We start from the raw sequence: 15,285 nt of genomic DNA, 5'->3' as shown, positions 1-15,285 counted from the left end.
CAGACGTGCCATCAGCCCAAACATGAGTGACCCACTTCGCTGGATGTAGAGAAGGCCTGAAGCAGACCTCAGCATATTTATAGCTTACATTAACAGGACGCATACAGCATCAGCATGTATGCAATGTGCTGTGTCACTGAAGTATTTCTTTCGGTATCCCTGAACTCTGCCGATGCTTTAATATGTCGGTCACATCTCCTAAAAATATCCCCCCTCTACTCTTTCTCACTGTCTGTGTTTCTCAGCAGACTCCTTTTACACAGAACAAGTCCTTGTCTTTAGGGAACACGGCAGTAAAGGGGTGTTACCAAAGAATTCTATTAGAAGCGGGTGTAACCCACAGCGATATGAACCGTGTTCTCAGTTCTCTCTGGTTTAAGCAGGAGGAAAAACAGCCGTCTCTGCTGCTTCATCTTGCAGTAACCTGCTTTTTTTTTTTAGGCCATTTGGCTTTTAGGAGGTAACTTACAAAGGGTGGACGAGGGGTAAGTACTGACTTAAAAAATGAGAAACTTACTTGAAAGCAAATAATATGTTTCTGAAGTCAGTACAGACAGTTCAATGCTTTCAAAAACATTCAGTGTTAGAAAATAATTAGAAGAAGTATGTGGTCAAAGTTTGTATAAATCCTGAACAATGTGAAGGAGTGTGAAACTGTACAAGCTTTCTTTATCTTACTGTATCCACACATCGACATCCAGAGTTTTGGCCACTAAACATGTTTTAAATGTATTATTATCCTCCCTTTGGTGACAAGGCAACATCAGAAACAGAAAAGCAACTTCAAATGCTTTATTTCAAACTTTTTTCCTGTCACTGACCTGAGTTCTCCTTGCATCAACAGGAGAGGTATCCATACTGTAAAAAGAAGAGAAACTCAGGAGTGAGACTGGGGTAAAAAAAAGGTTTGCATCTTTCTTGTGCTGATAGCTGATAGTCTGAAAGTCAACCCAAAAGTGTAATTTAAATAATATCTGAAGTGTCTGAAATGTCTGCAGATGAGTCGGAACACAAGTCAGCACAAGCTACTGGCGATGGCAGGAGTATGCTAGTGGCCAAAGTTAACACAAGGAGTTTTTTTGTGCAGCACTGTGCTAGCAATGGCCCACAAACACTTTCCGTCTGGTCGCGGAATACACAATTTCCACCGAGATTGGTGGTCACTGAGTGATCTGTAGGCCTGCCTGAATCCAGTTTTTATTTATAGGATCTTCACACTTCACCTTTAGCATTTTCAAAATACATTTTCTGTCCTGTTGTGTTCATATTACCCTGAAAATACCTAGCTACTAGCTTTGTTAGTAACCTGCAATAGCTGCTAGGTCCAAAGTTTTCCTGGTATTCAGAATTTAGTCTTTAAGTGCTGTTTATTTGTTACTTTTTAAGAACTACCTCACCATACTATCTTTACATGCCAACAGGCTAGCTAACTAGTCCTAAATCCTTGTTTCATGGAAGCCTGTACAGTGTTTGGGTAACCACAGAGGAGACATTAGTATCTCAGAAGGTGGAGCAGATCCACTGCTCATTGAAAGATTGGTTGTTTGATCCCAGGCTGCTACAGTCTACATGTCAAAAAAAGTCTTGGGTGAGATACTGAACCCTGAGTTTCTTTGACTGCTCAAATACAGTAGAAAAGTGCTAAATAACAGCCAGTCTGTTTATGCTACGCTGTTAACACCTGAGAGAATGTCTACACTGAAAAAAATGTAGTGTTTTTGACAGTGAATTGTGCCTTTTTTCCTTTATGGAAAATGGGACGCTGAAATGGAAAATTATATCATACTCAAGAGACTTTCACAACACACGCCCAATTTGCTCTCCCCAGTTTCCTTTTTGCCGCTTCATTTCTCTTTATTTATTATTTGCACCTATGATTTCATAAAGCTTTCAGTGGCCTCATACTTGCCATTCAGACACAGGATGGTCTCACTGGGCCTTCAGCTAAACTGTGACTGCAGTGTAAACTGAGGCAGGGATCTGGAGTTGTTGCTCTCTTTTTAGCTGTGTTAAAAACTGACCGCTGGTAGGCCCCACCCTTATATCAGGCCATATCTTGTGGCTGCCAGAATAAGATATTTGCTAGCTGACGTGTAGTCAGATGTTTTGGGTTGGGTCACTTGGACTTTACTATGTCTGATTTGCTCCAATCCACACATGTGCAAGCTGTTTTCAGTTACATGTTGTGTTTCAATGGCAGAAATCTTACAGACACCTCTCACCACAACCAAGTAGTGCACAGAAGAAAATGCATTTACATAAAACTCTGGTTGTTTTTGTGTTGAAAACTGAGAGAAAATGCAAGCGTCTCCTCCTGCAATGATGACGTCAGAAAAGGACCTTTATTTGATATTGGATGGGCACTGTTTGCTGCAAGCCACTCTGCATACCATTGACTGCTAAACTGCTCCCTGAAGGAAGGATATAAGCTTTTGAAAGTAAACAAGACATAACAGCCTAAATTGTCTATGCAGCCAGTAGCCGTGTGCTGCATCATGCATGCTGCAAAAGCCTCCCACACACTGTGCAGCACATTTCTGCGTTCTCCAAACACCCGCAGCCTCAGGCATGTGCACTGCTAACGGCAGGAGCAGACCATCCACACTGCAGTCGAGCCTAAAGATGCAACAATACCTCCTTTCTTTTTTGTGGCAGTAAATGTGAAGTAGTATTTGTTTTCCCCTGCTCTGGGAAGACATACATGATGATATTCTCCAGTATATTTTTAGTGTTCCTCCATCATGGATACTGTGTTCTGATAAACAAGGAAAAACTGGAAAATTCTCATTTAATGTGTATATAAGCAACCACTTTTGACCAATAACATTATGTCTTTCAATGATGTTTCACATCAAACTCATTGTAAATAAAAAAGATCATGTATTTGGAAAGATGCTCTACTACCAAAGCAGGTAACTTACAGCAGGTAGGACTGCTAGTTTTTGGCCTAAAGTGTTAAGACATCCAATTGTCAGGTTTCAGGATGTCACTCCCAACAATGAGTGACAGATCACATTGAGCAAGATGTCTGGGTCTCTGGGCTGTGGTGCTGAGCTGTGACATCTTTTCTCTGTCACTCTCAGACAACAGCAGGCTGCTGGCCTGACTCATACTCAGTAAGATCCAAAATGGCAGCAATACAATCCTCAGTCTTTCTGCCAGGACTGCAGAACGAGTAAGAGGACCACTGCCAGGCAGCTGGCTGTTTGTCTTGATCCCTTGAATGGGCCCTTCTGGTCTGTTAACACTGGCAGATGGTTTTGGTCATATATAGGCTACACATTATGTTCAGACTGCCACACATTAACATTGCGCAGGTGCCCATCAGCTCACCAAATCAGCTCTGACCTGTTAGGCCATGGACATGGCACCTCTGGGGCTGTCCTGTGGTGTCTAGCAATAAGAGGTTCTGTGGGTTGCAGACTGGGGACTTTGTCCCTATATGTGGAGATTGTATGTAAATGTAAAACATAGCAAGGCAGATTCAGTTGATTAAAGGGAATCACATAATGATATTAATTTAATTTGTGAATGGGGAACTGAGCTACAAATCTCAACAATCAACTTTACCATCACTGATCAGGACAACTCTAATCTAGACTAAACATTTAAGTGGTTTAAATGTGTTATTTTAATATTTAAGGATTTATTTCAAATATATCTAATAGACAGTGTTGGGGAGTAACGGAATACATGTACTGCCGTTACGTATTTAAAATACAAAATATGAGTAACTGTATTCCGTTACAGTTACCGTTTAAAAAGGTAGTATTTAGAATACAGTTACTTTGTTGAAATAAATGGATTACACTGCGGTACTTTCCTGTTTCATATTGTGGCGGGTCAGGACTGTTTGGGTTTTGTTTGACAGCTATGTTCTGTTGTTCCAGGCGGCAGCGTTACAGTTGCCATGGTTACAGGGCGACGCTCTCTCTCTCTCTCTGCGACTGTGTGTTTCCTGGGTGAGAGAGCGCCTTTTTGTTGTTGTTGTTGTTGTGCTAAGCTAACAGGCAGAATGCTACAAGCATAGCTCTAAAGAATGTAGCCTCATGGGCAGTGTAGTCCGTGCTGCAGGGAGAATGGACTGCCATACATGTTATGTGTCTGTGAGCAAGAGGAGGGAGAAAAAGGAAAAGTACGAGTTGTCATCAAGCAAAAACAGGAGCTGAAAGCATGTAAATATAATAATACCCACTGCAGCCAAGAAGAGTGCCTGACGAGCCCATTTGTAAGTAAGCTATTAAGACTCAACTGTACACTGTGTTCGTGTTTTCCTCCGAAAACAATAAGTTCCGTTGGAGCAGCCTTTCAACGCCTCTTTCTGTCTCTCGCAAGAAAAGTCTCCACACAACAAAGTAAAGCTATTTTTCTGCTACAAGCCGACACAGACCCCGCCGTATTAGTCAGAGGTCCCTTTACTAAGGTTCGGAGCCGCGGACCTTCAGTGATAGTAATAAAACACACAGCAATAGTACATTCACGTAGTTGTAAAAAGAATGATAATATATTAAGTAATCCAAAGTATTCAGAATACGTTACTGTCATTGAGTAACTTAACGGAATACGTTACAGAATACATTTTGGGGCATGTAATCTGTAATCTGTAATGGAATACATTTTAAAAGTAACCTTCCCAACACTGCTAATAGATGAAGCAGGTTCAGTATTCTCTCTAAGGATACGTTAAAACTGAAGACTGGAATATCCAGGGATCAAACTACTGACCTTCCAATTGATAGAAAACCTGCTTGACCAGGACTTTTTCTATTCACTGACCTCTGATTTTTCTCATAGTGCTCCTTTAATTATTTTGAGCTGCTTATATATAAGCTGTGTCTAAGCAGACTTTCCTCTCTTGGCATCTCTGACACACCCCTAGCTTGGTGCCAATCATATCTCCATGACCGCTCCCAGTTTATTCAACTTAAATCATTTCGCTCTTGTCTATTCTCAGTCACTTCTGGTGTACCCCAAGATTCAGTCTTAGGCCCTCTTCTCTTCATAATTTACATCCTCCCTCTTGGTACCATGTTCCGCAAATTGGATCTTCACTTTCACTGCAGCACGGTGGCACGGTGGTTAGCACTGTTGCCGCACAGCAAGAAGGTCCTGAGTTCAATTCCACCATCAGGCCGGCGTCTTTCTGTGTGGAGTTTGCATGTTCTCCCCGTGTTTGCGTGGGTTCCCTCCGGGTACTCCGGCTTCCTCCCACCATCCAAAGACATGCAGCTTGTGGGGATAGGTTAATTGGATAATCCAAATTGTCACTAGGTGTGAATGTGCGAATGAATGTGAGTGTGAATGGTTGTCTGTCCCTGTGTGTTGGCCCTGCGATAGACTGGCGACCTGTCCAGGGTGTACCCCGCCTCTCGCCCTATGACAGCTGGGATAGGCTCCAGCGCCCCCCGCGACCCTGAAAAGGATAAGCGGATGGATGGATGGACTTTCACTGTTTTGCTGATGACACCCGGTTATATCTCTCCTGCAGGCCTGATTTTTCCCTCCCAACTTCTTCCCTTACAGAAGGGAAGAAGTTGCCTATCTGAATTCAAATCCTGGTTCAGCTCTAATTTTCTTAAGCTCAATGAGGATAAAACTGAAATAAGGAGATTTCAGTTTTATCCTCATTGAGCTTGGCACTAAATACAAACTTTTGAAGGCAAATCTTTTCTCACTCACTATTGATAACTCCACAGTTTTCCCTTCACTTCAGGTTAAGAGCCTAGGTGTCATCCTACCTAGACAGTTCACTATCCTATAAATTGCACATCAATAATCTCACTGCCTATTTCCATCTACGCAGCATTAACAGATTACGTCCTTCTCTTTCCACCCAGTCTACATCCATTCTTGCTTTCAGTTGCTCTGCTCCCAGACTGTGGAACTCTTTACCCCCATATATAAGAAACATTGGTTCTCTCCTCCAGCTTAAATGTAACTCAAAACCCATCTGTTCAAATCTGCATATTTACTGTGAAAACACTGTTTGTTAATTTTATCTTGCATTTTGTTTCTATTGTTCTTCATTTTGTCATCTCTATTATTTTATTGTTTAGTGTCCTTGGGTGTCCTCAAAGGTGCCTTTTAATTAAAATTTATTATTATTATTATTATTATTATTATTATTATTATTTAAAAAATTTTATCTGCTGAAACATCCGTTCATGATTATTGCAGATACAATCACCCAACATTTACTCTAGTCTCCTCACTGACCCATCCCTGCCGCCTCTCCTCCAGCTCTGTCCTTCTGCTTCGTTTTCTTGATTTTCTGAGTTTGAACTTTCCTTGACTCTTCTTTTGACATCCTTCTTCAGAGGAAGTTCACAAGAGGCCAGCGGCTCAGTGAAACAACTCCACCTCCTGTCCTTCAATTTACAGCTTTCAGCTCAGTCCTGTGCTAAGCTGCTGAACACACAGCCACATTTAAACAGTTTCATTCAGATGCAGTTGATCGAATCACTGATTTGACTGTGTCAAAGTTAACGAGTCAACATAATCTACATTTTACTGGCTCACACTCATCGTTTTCTAAAGATGTGAATGTTTTCCATGAAGCATACAGTATTCTGTCACAGATCCACTGCTCTGCTAGCCGTGATGAATTCAAATAGAAGGCAGCCATGTGACAGTTGACGTGATGGATTAAAGCCTGGAGCGTACGACATAAACACAGACACAGTGTCCACTGCTCTGAATCATTTATATTATGAGCTCTAATGTGTGTCGTTTTGTGTTGACACACATGATGTCTACGACAATGTGTGCGTGTGTGCATGTGTGTCAGGGAACAAACTAAAAGTCAAAAGAAGCCTGAGGATGAGACAGAGGGGGCAGCGGTTGCCAGAAAAAAACACAGACTCTAGTGACTGCACGGCTTCAGCCAGATGACCGAGCTGCTCTCAAGTATAATAGGAAGATGTGCCTTAGGTTGAGTAAGCATTTACATATATACAACAACAACAGTAACTTCATATTTTAATTTGTGCTGTCAGCGTTAATCTCGTTAAAATGACGTTAACACCATGACTACATTAAAGTGGCAAATCTCCACGAGATTAATGCTGACACCACTAATTTTAATTTGACATTTTTCTTTTCCTGATACAAAATATTAAATGGTCTGTACATCTATATCTATATCTCTTACCTAACTCCTCGTGTACTCACAATACGTATACGTTACATGTATGTGTATATTGTTCACATTATGTATATGCTGTTTTTTTGTAAATAAAACAGTTTTTAGTGCAGTGGCACTTTGGGATTTAATGAACATAAAAATAATAACATGACAACATTAACATACATGTCTGAGTTTTCATACATGAGCAAAGTGGACAAGCGCTGTAGGCCTAGCAATAAAATATCCATAGGATAGGTTTTTGCTAGTAATTAAATATATTTACAGGAGCAACAAGAACTTCACCTGAAATTAGGTAAATACTGACAACATCCTGCTTGTTTTTCAAAGCTAAGCTGTACTAATGTAATGCCTTAGCATCATGTATACATTTTAGCATGTATATTTTTTCCAAAAATGTGTCGTATTTATTGACCTCTGGCCTCCGCCAAATGTTCCACTGTGCGGTCCAGCCCACATTTAGCTCTGTCTCATGCTGACAGCCAGTATCAGGCATGAAATGGTTGTTGGGCAAGACAGTCTCAGCTTCTTTTAACTTGACGGAACTAAACTTGATTCAACACTTCTCTGATGATGGCTGTGAAATATTTACGGCAGGGCACGAACTGGGGAGGGCTCAGGAAAGCGAGGGGCAGGGGCATGAGTTTAAAGTTGCAGACTCAGTATCTGCTTTTGAGTGTCTGACCATGGGGAGTACTTAAAATTGTCTCTTCCCTTTACCCACAGGCTGGCACTGACAAGGACGTGCAAGGTAAGAAGTCAGCTGCACGTAGCCTCCATTAGCTTACCATCAGCTGCTATCATATTTTGTCACTTTTTATCACTATGCCTGCCTAGAAACCATTCTTTCTTGGCAGATGATAATTTGCCATAACTAAGTCTTTGCCTGAAGAATAATAATCTAAGTCTGTGTGACAGAATGGAGCCGTGGCTGAGAAAGAGCTCTACTTTGAGCGTAACAACATTACTTAAATTCCTTCTGACTCTGTGTGCTACAAGTAGACCATTATCACAGCACTTTTTGGCCAATCTCCACATTGTGAACAAAGCTTCTGAGGAGTTGGGAGGGACACAGAAGTAAAAAGAGTGTATCCATTATAAAAGCACATCCAGCCTTGATATGAAGCAGTGAACATCTGACACTAAGTGAAATATGTGAGTGATGTTAGTGTTTGAGATATAGATAAACAGACAGACGCATACAAAAAATCAACCCTAATAATGTTAAAGGATAAAATTGGAACTTCCTGTTATTTACTCCCATGTTGTTTCCAGGGAAATAAATAAATCATAAAGAGAAAAGAGAAAAGAAATCAACGATTTTAAAGGCTTTTTTTAATCTCTGTTTTTGTTTCTTGTATATTTTCTAGATAAGATATAGCCTGTATTTATACTCAGCACTATGCAGAGGTCTTGCACCATCACTGGGAGGAGACACAATACCCTTACAGTATTACAAGCTAATGTATGCCTAGACCAGTGGTGTCAAACATAAGGGCCAGGGGCCAGAATCTTTGGCTCCAATCAGGCCCATTGGACGGCTTTTCTTAAGTTTTACAACTTTTCCCACTGATAAACTCCTCTTCTATGGCTATTCATAGGACACTAAATAGGTATAAATAAGCAAGTACACCAAAAAAAAAACAAAAACAAAAAAAAACAGAAAGTTCCTGTTTTTTCACTATCTAAAATCTACACTATCTACTGAAGAAATGTATGATTTATCTGTGGATTATGGGGTTATAATTACAGGGCAGAGAAATATTCCTATAATTTTAAACATTTATTTCTTATAATTTAAGCCCATCTTTATCGTGTGCAGAAACTGAGCTGTATTTTTGAAATGTTGTTCTTTTTTATTAAAAAAAAATCTAAAATAATAAATGTGTAGTTGTTCTTTACACTGACTGAAAGCGGACTTTCACTGGGCTGAACAGTGTAAAAATAATTTGACATCCCTGGCTTAGATGAACGGGAAGTTCTGTTCCAGAGTAGGAGGAAGGAAAATCTGTGCAGATCCATCTGCTGTGATGACCCCTTGGGAAGGGCGCAGTCAAAGTACCTCAATTCTCTATTTAACTGAGCTCATCCCTTAGTAAACTTATTTAAGAACTACAAGATACTATGTTTGAGCTAAGTTGTTTTTCATGTAACAATACTTTATTTATCCCAACCATTGGAATAAATAAAGTATTTCTTCTCCTTGTTCTTCTTCTTATTATTATTACTATATTATGAAAAGGGGTGTTGTTAGGTCACATTAGCTATCGCTCCTTCAGTTGTGGTGAGAGCAAATTTGTGAACTGTCAAAACTCGTCTGCGCACGTCATCCTGAAACCTCCACACTCTTTTTGTGCGCATCTAATCTTGTGAGTGAGCAGTGTAATGATAAAGCGCCTTGAGGCGACATTTGTTGTGATTTGGCGCTATATAAATAAAATTGAATTGAATTGAATTAAATGGAAAACTGTTAGCAGTGTTGGGCACATGTTCATTATATCACTTTGTCTCAGTAATAACTGTGCCTATTAATATAGATAGTGCACAAATGACATCCTTAATGAAGACATTGTCAGTCAATTCAGTATTGTAGGTGGTTTGTGTTCATTAACATCAAATAGAATCACAAGTAAAAACACTCTGAGCGTACACTGCACTGAAAATACAGTTATTTCCATGTCTACGTTTTCTTTCTCAGGGAACAAACTGCCTGTGGGTCCCTTTTCTGTACTAATGGCGCAAAGGATGTTGAATGAAGGTGGGCAAGATGGCCGATCAGGTGAGACACAGGAATGGACTATCCATCCATCCATCCATTCGCTTCCGCTTATCCTTTTCAGGGTCGTGGGGGGCGCTGGAGCCTATCCCAGCTGTCATAGGGCGAGAGGCAGGGTACACCCTGGACAGGTCGCCAGTCTGTCGCGGGGCCAACAAACTCCACACAGAAAGACCCCGGCCTGATGTTGGAATTGAACTCAGGACCTTCTTGCTGTGCGGCAACAGTGCTAACCATCGTGCCACCGTGCTGCCCTAGGAATGGACTATTGATGATGGAATTTTGTGAATGCTAATGAAGTGTGCATGACAAAAATGTTTACCAGTGAAAATGCCAACTGTACAAGTTGATAAACCTAAATTTTGGCAAGAGGCTATCCTCAGTTATTTATATTTGCCTCTTCATCCTTCCCTCTGAAATGATGACCTCTTTATTTAATGTTGCTCCGTCCAAGTTCAGCCCCCAGGATACGACTTAATGAAGGGACTGCAGTGAAAGGCCTGGGAACAATGTTATATTTAGCCTTCTTGTTATTTCTGTTGGTTAATTTTTAATGCCCACTGGAGGGCTGTATGTAGAGAATAAGCGTGCTACATTTTGCTCATTGTGCCCCTATAATTTCTGTTGTGCTGGCTCACATTAGTAACACAAAAGCTCTGCTCCTGACCTGGCATTGACCTTAGTACTTTCTCACTTTTTGTTAATACTCAGGCCTATGAAACATTTAAAAGCAGTTTTGTTAGGAAAACTAAAGGTCTCACATGGTTTGTGAATGACTTGAAATTAGATCTATATGAATATTTAATTATAACTGGGCCTTTTGATTTGCCTCACTGTAAGCATTTTACTTTGTCTTTTGTGACTGCAGTCCTGGGAATGTTGGAGGTGCAGGTAGAGCGGGACCCCAAGACAGGTGCCACCATTGTTAGGTCAGTGGCTCCTCTGTCCACACCAGCTGGTGCTCCAAAGGCTACCACCGTCTTTGATGACGGCAGGAGGAGCATCCACACTATCAGTGGGTCAGCAGATCAACCCTCGTCTAAAGAGCTCGGGCAGATCTTGAGTGTCATCGATGGGGTCGGGATGAAAGTGCTGCTGAATGAAGTCACAGTCACACCAACCAAGACAGAGACAGTAGAAGCTAGCAGAGGCTCAGAGAAAAAAGGCCTGTCACTTTATACCCATCCCAGCACATCAAAGGAAGACTACAGGCCATTTGGCGGCTCTAGAAGCGATGATTTGAGCAGTGAGAAGTGTGTTGTAAGTGTGGGAAACACAGATGATAAAAACACGAGGGCAGTGAGAGACACGTTGGAAAAAGTAGATATTGTGGAGAATCAGATGTTGGAGGAAAGTCCTGTCACGCTTGTGTTCTTGGGATACGCTGATGCTACAACAGACCAGAGTCAGAGCCAAGAGGAGCAGGAAGGCATGATCACTGTGGAACGAGTGATAATCACGGAGGATGGAGAAGAGCATGTCTTAGGACCTGAAATGCCTCCTCCACTTTATTCACCATTAGACCAGGTAGCAGAGCAAGGCACCGGGAAAGAGTCCAAAGATGAAGCAGTTCAGGATATTCCCTCGGGTGGAAACGGAGCTGGAATCAATGTGCAGGCAGAGGAAGGTGCTAAAGAGTCACATAATGCATCTCCACCAGGCATAACAGAGGGAAAAGGCAGTTCTAAGCACAGGAGCTGCCGGTGTTGCTCTGTCATGTAAGAAATGGTTGAAGAAAGACTCCCTGTATACCATGTATACACTGCTTCCTTTATATGTTGCTTTATATGAGTGGGTTTAATAGCATACTACACCATCACCCACCATTTCACCTCCCCTTGATAATAAAAGTGGCATTTATATATTTGTGCAGCTTCTACAAAGCTGAGAACTAAAGTCCACTTCCACCCCCTACTGCACAGAAATAAGAACTTCAAGCAAGCTTATCCAAGAGAAAAATTCCACACTAGATGTTTAGCCAGGGTTCCTGTAGAAATGGGGGAAAAAAAATACGCCATCCTTTAGCATGCACATCTTAATGCTTATGGTGTCCCTCACTGTTTCTGGTATGAAAAATACTCTGCAACTGAGGGCTGAGATTTTGAGTGTTTCTGTGTTTTGATGCATCACCTTTACACGTTGAGTTTCTTAAGACGGATTCAGATTCACCATTTCTGTGTAAAAATCCAAACATTAACATTTTGAGAAATCTCATTCCTGCTAAGAGTTACATGAGAAACATTACACTTTTTTAATGTCTGTGCAGTTACTGTGAAGCTAAAACCAGCATCTGGTTACTGCTGCGCTCGGGCTGTAGATAACCTCGCTGACATGGCAACAAGACATTTTTATCTCTCAGTTTCTGTACTGATTAGGCAAACACTGATTAGGTGTTAATTAGAAGTTCTGGCTGGCAGATTTTTTTTAAAACTTCCTGGCAGTTGGGCTTGTTGGTTTCACGTTCATGCCAAGTTAAGAAAATTGGTTTGTAGAATTTGTTTAATATTTTTCTGAGGCACTGATCGTCTCATCTAATTCTTGGGGAAAGAAAGTAAATAGTATACCGCCCACCGTCTTGAACTATGCCTTCACTATTTTAGAACGGATATATACATTAAAAATACTTCTAGAATTGTTTGAAACACTTTAAAACCACATTGGCAATACAAGAAGAACAATATGTTCTTTTTGTATATTCACTGTAGAAAATCTGGAAATCGCTGTCTTTTTCTGACCTTTGTGTGATTTTTTTCTCACTGAATTTAGCTATAACACTGATTTATGGCAGTGGATGTTAAACAGAATATGTTGTAATATGACAGATTCCAGTTTGTGTATTGTGTGATTGAGTTTTACAATTAGATTTGAGATGTACTCACAATTTCACACTAAAGCAGTAAACATGCAGACCTCCCATATTTGCTTCTCTATCATACACCGAAATGCATTTTTTTAAAATGGAGATTTTCCAGCACAGTTTTGTGACTTTTAAAATCATGACTTTAAATTGTGAATTTAAATTCACGTGACATCTTTGTATTTCTAAAATTTCCTTTATTTAAGGTGTTTACGTGTGTAAAAACAGTAATTACACCAACAAAAAATACTGACCACTGCTGTAGTACAATTAACCAGGTGTAAAGTAGCAGAAAAATACTTTAATTAGTTCGATTATTGTGTAATTGAATGTAAAAATCTCGTACATCTGATGCATATTTAAAAGGATAAAATATGGCAGCATACTTTCATTTATACGTTCAAAAAATGTCAAAATCCAGTTTATAAACTAGCAAATGGGTTTATCATTATGAAAATATCCAGTTAATTTGAGACTATTATGTTACATAAGCTGTTAAATGTAACTTTACATCAAAATCTTGAATAAACAACAGATCTTCACATTTAAAGAAGGTAAGCCCACATATGAAATGATTGGATTTATCTTTATTTAACACCATTAAATATAATTCCCCATTGTAATATACTGTTAATTTATGATCATAGTAAGTTTAATATGATTCTTTATAAATAACTTCACATTCAAATATGAAATATTTCACAGAAGTTTACTGTAAAAAATAAAGTGCGCACTAATTACATTGCTGGATTTAACTTGGAAAAATCTATTTTAAAATGGTTACCCTTGATTATGACATTATTATTATACTTAAAACAAAAACATGTAATGTTTTTTACCACATGAAATTAATGGATGGACATTTTAAAAATATGCTGTTAATTAAAGATCACATTTTTTTTTACATAAAAAACGCGTTAAACCTTTATTTTAATAAGGTTATCAGAGTAACAGTATTTTGCCTGCAGCATTGTGGTCAAATGACGAATTGTGAAATGAGTTTGCTTTACAATGCCATCATCAAACCATTAGAACACACTTTTTGTGTGCAACATTTAATCATCATACAAGAAACTGAACACTTTTACACAAAGGTGACTCATACCACACCATCTTCTCCTGGTACCTCAGACACCACCAAAAAACACACACAAAAGAGAAATTGCAGACCTTGTGCTGCAGGTGTAACGGGTGTATTAAAAAATAATTTATATTTCACCAAAGATCCATCCTGCAGTGTTATCTTGCTTTGTCAGTATTGGTTATGTATATGTGTTTATTTATATATGTTTATTTTCTGTATTTATATTTTGGGAGCTTTTATTTTGTTTGTGTGACCTTTGACTTCCCGCGAAGTCACTTCCTGTAGCTGCGCGCTATTTTCCTCAGTCGCCTAGAGGCCCCGCTGAGGAGAGGTGAGCGTACGCTAGTGTTCTCAGTTACAGAGCGAATAAACATAGTTAAAGTAACTAAAAGTAATTCAAACACTGCTCGTTCCCTTTGTGCATTTTGTCTCACAGTTTTGTTTGATATTTTAGTGTGAATTAGTTTTTCTGTCGAGTACAGCACTTTATTGTAACATGCTAGTTAGCTAATCTCAGATGAGAGCATAGGAGCATGCACGTGGCTTCTCATGTGGTCCGCTATCCTTCTCTCTCCCTTGAAGGTGTTCATGCAGAAGTCCAGTAAAGTGAAGTCGCTGTACTGTTTTGTTTTTATTTTAAACAGGTATGTGAGCTCCCTCTTTTATTTTTGTGTCATGTGAACTGGTTATATCTTTTGTTTGTGATTCATGTTCACTGTTTCAACTTGCTGTTAGATGCATGTAACTAAAAAAATATGTAAAATTGCCACTGGTAAATGAAGTCTCCCTAAAGTATAATTTTGTTGATGAGGTAATTGTCACTATATGTTCACGATGCAGTGCATTTTCGTTTGTTATATATGATTATAAATACATTTTAGTAGTATTGTTTGTTAATTGGATTTATTGTGATGTTGCACCTCAGTCGCCTAGAGGCCCCGCTGAGGAGAGGTGTTCATGCAGAAGTCCAGTAAAGTGAAGTCGCTGTACTGTTTTGTTTTTATTTTAAACAGTTCTGGGAGAATAAATCCATCCAGCTGGCAAAGTGAGAGCTGACTCCTCTGGTCATTCGCACAACACAACGCAGAGAATTAACGGCAATCAGAGTTTAAAGCCAGACCGGCTACACAGGCACATCACAAAAACAGCAAAAAAGTCCCCTCATACACTGAAACTGTGTTTCAGTCCAGGTACAATATACAGCAGTGCCATATTCAAACAGAACCAGCTGAATGCTTTAAGAACCTGGTGCAAAAATCACACACATACAAAAAAGACCTACTTGTACACTCATAAACTATCGTGATGAATCAGATGAATGTTTCAGTCCCATGAATCCGAATTCATGGGACTGAATCGTTTAAAAAAAAACCACATAAATTTGTATGAATCCATAGTCATTGGTATGCTTAGATGTCAATAAC

At 39.7% G+C, this 15,285-nt stretch overlaps 1 protein-coding gene across 2 annotated transcripts; it reads left to right on the top strand.

The window, feature by feature from the left end:
• The first annotated feature begins 253 nt into the window (after positions 1 to 253).
• LOC146520643 (uncharacterized) lies at positions 254 to 14,910 on the top strand. Of its 2 annotated transcripts, XM_085157215.1 has the most exons (5): positions 254 to 485; positions 845 to 905; positions 7,871 to 7,895; positions 9,843 to 9,923; positions 10,789 to 14,910. In XM_085157215.1, the coding sequence occupies exons 4-5, from the start codon at positions 9,878 to 9,880 to the stop codon at positions 11,640 to 11,642; spliced, it is 900 nt and encodes a 299-aa protein (XP_085013341.1). In that variant the 5' UTR covers positions 254 to 485; positions 845 to 905; positions 7,871 to 7,895; positions 9,843 to 9,877; the 3' UTR covers positions 11,643 to 14,910. The 2 variants fall into 2 exon arrangements, with proteins under 2 accessions (XP_085013341.1, XP_085013340.1); XM_085157214.1 differs by lacking the exons at positions 254 to 485; positions 845 to 905; positions 7,871 to 7,895 and having other exon boundaries at positions 9,583 to 9,923.
• The last annotated feature ends 375 nt before the right edge of the window (positions 14,911 to 15,285 follow it).

Source organism: Neolamprologus multifasciatus, chromosome 4, assembly GCF_963576455.1.
Source record: "Neolamprologus multifasciatus chromosome 4, fNeoMul1.2, whole genome shotgun sequence".
NCBI lineage: Eukaryota > Metazoa > Chordata > Actinopteri > Cichliformes > Cichlidae > Neolamprologus > Neolamprologus multifasciatus.
The sequence above is the reverse complement of the archived record's forward strand: the minus strand, read 5'-3'. Positions and strand labels throughout refer to the sequence as shown.